At 34.9% G+C, this 7,331-nt stretch overlaps 1 protein-coding gene across 1 annotated transcript in view; it reads left to right on the top strand.

Annotated features, from left to right (window-relative positions):
• Positions 1–4,228: 4,228 nt before the first annotated feature.
• Positions 4,229–7,331, top strand: part of LOC137393461 (leucine zipper putative tumor suppressor 2 homolog) — a 43,675-nt gene continuing 40,572 nt past the window's right edge. The window contains exon 1 of the mRNA XM_068080026.1: positions 4,229–4,365. Coding sequence (XP_067936127.1) covers positions 4,290–4,365 — 76 coding nt within the window. The 5' untranslated portion in view covers positions 4,229–4,289. The remainder of the gene's footprint in view (positions 4,366–7,331) is intronic.

Below are 7,331 nucleotides of genomic sequence, written 5' to 3'. Positions count from 1 at the left end.
CTACAATAAGAGCAGTGTTGGTCCATTTGTTGGTCACAGCCAGAGTGGTAGGTCGGGATAAACCTCATGACATTCAAGTTTGAACTCAGACACTCTAAAACCTGCTCCAATTAACCACATTCCATCATTTCAGACTAATTGTGCATATACATGTAGTTATTCTCTGAATTTTATCGGCACACCTGACGATCCCTCAAGGTACATTAGACTACTAGAGTAGTAGTTTTTGTAAAGGTTTAGCTAGCTGCTGCTGCTATTAATTTTAGGGTGCTGAAGTCCTTGAAACAACTGAGAACTCAATCAAATAAGTTTCCTAAAATTGTGACAATTTTCTTCATTCATTTAAAAAATGATTTTAGGCTAATTAATTTTTACACCAAATCTTAATACATCAGATAAACAAACCATTGGTTTATTCCAATGCTGACTGCTTGGAGTCAGCTCAGTCATATTCATGGTTTACAAGGAACAGTTCGAATGATCCAACTTGGCACAGAGTAAATGTTTGTGATTTTTAGCTAGTCAATTTCTTTATAATTTTAAAAGTACAATCATTGGAAAAGCCTGAATAAAGGAATAATTTTTTAAACATCAAACGTAGTCATAATGACTGCACTTATAATGACCAGGTTTGCTTAACCAGCTTATAAATTTTTTATAATAATTTCTAATTTTGTTCTGAAATGTTTATTGGAAAGAATTTCTGTGTTATTCAAAGCACCTTCTAGAAAGGTTAATAAAGTCAAGAAAAAATTTCAGTAAAAACATTTCTATAAACTTGTGACGATGGTGAAAGTTGTTATTTATATGTTTGTTGGCGTACTATTTGACTTTTGTGATAGTGACTTAGGGTATTATAGGATTTATAAACTTATTACAAAATGTTTATAAAGAACATATTACATGGAATGTTAGACAATAAATTTTAAGAACATCAAAGCTTAAATTCAATTTAATTAAACAAAACTTCACTAAATTGTGAGTACTATGATGTTGGTGGAAGTGCAGCCGAAGGAGCGGCCAACCGATATATAACATAGACTTTAAGGCCTCTAATTGAACACCACCTCTATTTCAATGTCGGCTCTATTTGAACGCCACCTCTATTTGACCGCCAGTATAGGAGAAGGGTTGAAAAATAGAGCGCCACTCTTTAATTGAACGCCACCTTTATTTGACTACAACTTTGACGTTCTTTGATCTTCATGAACCAATTATAGTGAGTGATAAGTAAAAAGGTGTCCAGAAAATTGTACTAATAATAACTCGGTTACATTAATAACAATTAATTCTTTTGTTGTTTCTGCTTGTATTGAAGTCCATGTTCCAATGCCAAAGCTTTTTATTTTTTTTCGTTAAAACTTTGAAAGCGTTGCCATAGAAACCATTCATGACTGTATCAGGTTATGAAAAATGGTTTACATTAACGGCGATGCATGTATATGAACGACTAGGTAGTTTTAGGCTAAAAGTGGTGCTTAGTTCCCATGGGGCTAAATGTTTATCCTAATTTGTGCGAAATGTAACTCATGAAAGTTTTGCTCTGTTAAAAAAATTGTTTGGACGCTAATATTGGCTAGTTTAGCAGTGCGGAAAAAAGTTGAGGTCAGAAAACACTATGAAAGGTATTGAACAACCAAAAGCTGTTTGTTACATTGAAAGCAACAATCAGTATGCAACTGGTTGAGCAAACGATCCAAATATTTTTGTTTCAAAAACGTTAATTTTTGTTTTTGCATGTATTACAAATATGGTTTGTTTATGTGACATTTTTTAATATACATTTGTAGCATTTGATAGCTTATTTATAGCATATTATTTGGTGGCATCCTTGCGGTTATTTTAATTCGGCTCACAATGGATTGATGCTGTTAGCTCCTCTTTTAATGCACAGAGAAAGCTAGTTTTGGTTGCTAACTGTAGCAAACATATCAGTGAGTGCAATGAGCTTAATGAGCTTTTGTGCAACATTGTTGAATATAATTGTAAAATAAAAATATACTTTCAAATTTTGATTGATATAAAAAATTGAACGCTCCTACAAATTGCAGGACACAGGATACAGGCTATAATACCATTGCAGATTAATTGCAAGCAATAAATATCAACTGGTAGAGATATTTTTCAGCTTCCAAATGCATATTTATTTAGCGATCTTTGATAAGTTGGAGGTTCGACAAGTTAGCAGATGTTTTACATCCAAAAGGGTTAATGATGCTCCGCCCAAAGGAGAGTGCAAAATATAGGCAACATAGGCCTGTAAATGGGTTAAATTTATCTTCCAAAAATTTTGATGATCTATTTGAAAAATACAATGCCAGCCACTATTTGAACGCCGTTACAGGGAAAGGATTATTATTATTATTATTATTAAAAATAGCAATTTTACATAGAGAACTAAAAAGGAACCTATGGAACTCAGTCTAAGCCTGTGCAACCAGTAAAGCTGTAGTTTGATGCTTCTTGCTAAGCTTTAAACCCTCAAGGTTACCTTTAAGCTCTCTGTCTATGTAGCTATCTATTTTCGGCCTGTCGGAACGACTTGAAAGAATGCTTTGGTGCATTCTTTCAAGTCGTTACGTTACGTTTGGAGCACTTATTTGCTTCCTGTTATATTCTATACATTTACACTACTTCAATTTTACTAAATATCAAGGAGTACCACGTCACGTGGTATACAAGATTTTTGGGTGCATACTAACCCTCTGGTGATCACTCAAAAGCTAGTCTACAACTGGTGCGCTGCTTCAAATGATCTCCTTTGCTCTTTAGGCTAAAAGGCAGTTTAGTTTGCATTTCATTTTTAGTCCTACTTCATAGTGGCTGTTAAAGGACCAAAACTTCTGCAGTCAAAAAACTGATACACCTAATAATACTATGGTATTGAAAAAACGAAATGTCAAGGTCACTCATAATAGTTAACCATTTTAATGAGAATAGCTATATGTCATTCAGGTGAACATTTAAGGTGCCATGTAAGATGGCATAGCCAGGAACCTGATAGTTGGTGCAGCCCCAATCAGGCTTTGTACAAGCAGTTACAATCTTTAAGACAAGTTAGTTATATAGTGGGTGGTGGGGTTAGTATCCATTTTTCTTTTCCTTTCTCAGGCTTTATTTTTGCGTTCTTCATTCAAACCAAAAATGTCTGAAAGAATGACAAGTATTAAATTATTGCTAGTAGTGCTCAAGGCTTGTGGTAAGTTGATATGCAGCTTGATAGCTGCCAGAGCTGCCTAGATTAAAGCTATCTGTTCTACTTTATTGAGGAGAAGTTATCTTATTTTTATTCTAGTCTGCAATGGCGATCGCTCATCAATACTTGGGAAAAACGTTGATCTTGATAAAACTGTGCTTGTTCTGCAACCAAAATATAAAAGAACTTGCGCTGATAGATGTCATGGGAAGAAAAAAGAGTTGTCTTCTCCATGGCCTCGTAAGGTGGGCATCAGAATGATTCTGTCATATCTATTTTCATAAAAGTAATATGCAGGAGATGCAATACAGACAAACATTTTAGCATAATGATGGTCAAATTAAAATTTGAAAATATTTTCTCGTTCGCTAACCTGAGTAATAAGGCTTGTCAGTATTTTTCACGATACATTTTACCAAATCGTTATTTATTAATAATTTCTACGGAATTTTCAGAATGGTGGACGACATTATGCACTCATAGTCATTGTAATTACCCTTTTCATTCTTTGCTGTTTTTATTAGTCACAAAAATATTTTTTGGAACTTTTCCAAAAACAAAAAGTTTACTTGGTTTGATCCGAATTATTAGATATTCAATATTACAAAAGAAATATATCAGATATAGTATTGAGGAACATTAGTTTCCACTCTACTATTGAGAAAATACATGTGCCTGTAAAGCTAGTTTTAGTAGAATTATCTTCAAATGTAGGTTATTTGGAAAATGAATACGTTTTTCTTCTAGTATGCAACACAGAGAGGGAGGGGCACTCTCACCCAGACTGCGATTGCCTAATAGCATGAACACCCGTCCGTACGATTTACATGGTGTGAGATGACACTGGCTTAACAGCCACGACTATTTTCAACAACTTAAAGTTAAGCACCCTAACTGAAACACCAGCCGATTGCAGTTCACTTCTCCATCTGTTTGTTTTGTTAAGAGCTCGTTGATTGATAGGCTTAGTGCAAACATCGCCTTTAGTTCCGGAAGGTATCTCCTATCACTCGTAGTTAGTGGGCTATACGGTGGCTGGGCTTGCCACTGGCATTAGTCACCCGCTCATATGTAGAGTACATCTCCTAAAGACATGAAGCGGATTCGACGAGCTGTTTCCTTTGCTGGCACGAGCAAAAAGACCCACATTAAGGTCTCTCTGGATACTGGTAGGTTTTTAGTTACTAGCCACTGCTATGCTACTGTGACCCACACATTATATCGCAGTATGTTGGTGTTGATGTCATAATACTTCGGCGATCGACTGTGATAGCATTGTTCATATTACCACAAACCTATCCGGCGTTTACATCGGTGAATGGTGTTCTCATTACATAATGCGGTCGCTAAAACGATGAAATACTAATCCCGCAGTAACAATCTCCATCGTCGAAGTGGTACACATAGCACAGACTGTTGTGGATACTCAGCGAACTGTTACGAAAGTTTGACACCTACAATGTTTTCTGAGATATCCATGTTGCCTCGTCGATGTCATCGATTTACAGAGCACATAATCAATGAATAATCGGTGAGAAGACAACCCTGACATGCGGCGATACAGTGTGAATCAGTCTTTAAATAATTCTTTACTCTTTAGTCCCTGTTAGACTGAGGATGTGCAGAGAAAGAGTGAACTTCATTGCAATGCTTTTCGTCTGAAACAAGATAACACGACTTCTCCATTCCACCTTCAATAAAACATAGAGTTAGAGAAATTAGTCTCTATCTTATTGCAGCAAATCCGTTTTCCTTCTCAAATTTGATACATCAATAATTAAACAGACAAACCATAATAAACATTCTATCATATTTTGTATTAAATTTATATTTCGTTTCCTTCATTTTTATCACCAGCCTCAATTTAGATGACTCATTCTTAAAATTCCAATCCTTTCTTGATAAACAAGTTAGTACTTCCGTCGAATCAGCATATCAACTAGAGTTCTATCAGTTTTTCTTATCAAAGCATATCAGTTCTCAGTGACTAATACATTTGTACACACATTAGTTTATCAGAAGTGTACACACAATAGTTTATCAGAAGTGTACACACATTAGTTACCTGTGAATAAACAGTGTATTCTCTGTAAGTAGGATATATTTACTAAAATATGGCTAGTTAAGCTCTTAACCCAGAAAGCTGTGTAACATCTTATTTTTTCACTTTGGTCTCCAACTAAATCTCCATAAAAAAGAGAATCTCAGATTTTTTGCTCTGGTATATAATTTCTGTGAGTGAAGCTTTAGACGGCTGATAGATATTGTTTCTGACTTGTGATGCACAATTTGTTTGGATTCTGCAAACAGTAATTAGGCTATAATATTGCTGTTGCTTATAGTAATAGCAATCTTGCCGTTGTTTTTAGTAATAGTAATACAGATTCCATTCATTCATTTCTTCAAAATGCATTATTTTTCTTCAGACCATAATGGTTGAGTAAAATCTATGCTGTTCAGAATTTACTCAGTGACATCTTTTTGTTGCTAAGTTCTTATCAAATTTTAATGGCCTTTCTACATGTGTCTATGGCTGCTCACCACCTTGAGGCTCTTCTACTGATCTGTGAAAGATCATGTGACATTTTGGTCTAGTTTCTGAGCGTCTCAAATATAAGCACTTAATCTTCCTACTGCAACTGTATCAGTTCTGGAGTTCAAAATGTTGAAGTCTTAGAAAAAAATTGTGGTACCAGCCACAAGAAGAATATTATTCTCGGACTGTTTACAATAATTTATTGTCCCTGCTTATAAAAGCTTTCAGAGATTCAAAATTTTATATTGCAATAGTATCTTGTAAATGGAGCTCACTTGGAGCATTTAATAAGTGAAGGCCATAACGAAACGGTGAGGTTGTGCAGATAGAATATACCAGGTGCAGTTTCATGCGGTCAATAGAAGGTGAATGTAGTTATGTTTTGTTCATGGGTTGAATAATCACTGCGCAAATAATACACATACATAAATATATATTGACAGATACAATAGTTTTTTCTACCTTATTAAAAATCAACCATTTAGTAGTGATCACCTGTTTGATTGGTTTCACTTATTATATTATATAAATAGTTTTGACCCTTCATATGACCTGTTTTTACGGATCATAAATTGTAAAAGATGCTTCACTCTTAAATTAGACTTTCCATAAATAACTGAAAGTTGAGGACATCAATCTGAAAACTGAAAACATTTGCTGCAGGTCATTTTTTCGCGGTCCCAGTCTTACCGAGGTAATAAAGTAACACATACCTGGTGACCTCTGGCCTTTCTAAGAAGCCTCAGAAAGGAGATGCAATTATGTAATACTTCACACAATTGAGTGTTACAAATTACATCAGTAAGGAATGAGCTGAATCCCAAACTCCTACCTTCACCCTTCATGTAACATCATTGTGGATGATAGTTGATGTACATCAGTTACGATTATACTTGTCTTCAGTTGAAAGTTGTTGTCATACCAACGAGTAAACACCGGATACAACATAGGCCCTAATAGTGACAAACATTTTGATGTCGAACTGCTGTTTTGCACTGTATTGTTTGTAGTAAAGTTGAGTTTCCAAATAAAAACCATTTTAGTCTCTGTTTAACTCATATTTCTGTCGATTGAAGTATTTCATGCTGTTTTTATTTTGGTGGAAAAGTTTTGTGCTTCTAAAGATATACAAATTTTGAGCACAAACTGTGAACAAACAACTCCCAACAAACTGTGAACTCGGAGTTACCTCCTCCTGCCAGCTTATAACTAATTCTGATTCCTTAGTGAATAAAACACTAATAGTCAGGCAATGATGCTTTTACAACAGGGATTGCAAAATGCAAAAACCTATTAAAACTCATATTGGTGTTTTTTCTTTGTTTTGCTGACTCTAGGTGACGCTGACTCTAGGTGACGCAAACCGTAAGATGGTAGTTAGTTTTACAGGCATTACTCATTGATCGACTTGAATTCAGGTGTTTCAAAACATTAAAAATATGAAATAACTTTTGAACAAATAGTAGCATATGTGATATATTAAACATTGGGATGGGTTGCCCTTGAGTAAGCTGTGCAGTAGAGAGTAGTTGGAGTTGATCTAGGGCTATACAAAACATTCATAAAACTTTTGACTAGGCTTGTAACTACTCAAAACAT

The sequence above is a fragment of the Watersipora subatra genome, chromosome 4 (assembly GCF_963576615.1).
Source record: "Watersipora subatra chromosome 4, tzWatSuba1.1, whole genome shotgun sequence".
Lineage (NCBI taxonomy): Eukaryota > Metazoa > Bryozoa > Gymnolaemata > Cheilostomatida > Watersiporidae > Watersipora > Watersipora subatra.
The sequence above is the reverse complement of the archived record's forward strand: the minus strand, read 5'-3'. Positions and strand labels throughout refer to the sequence as shown.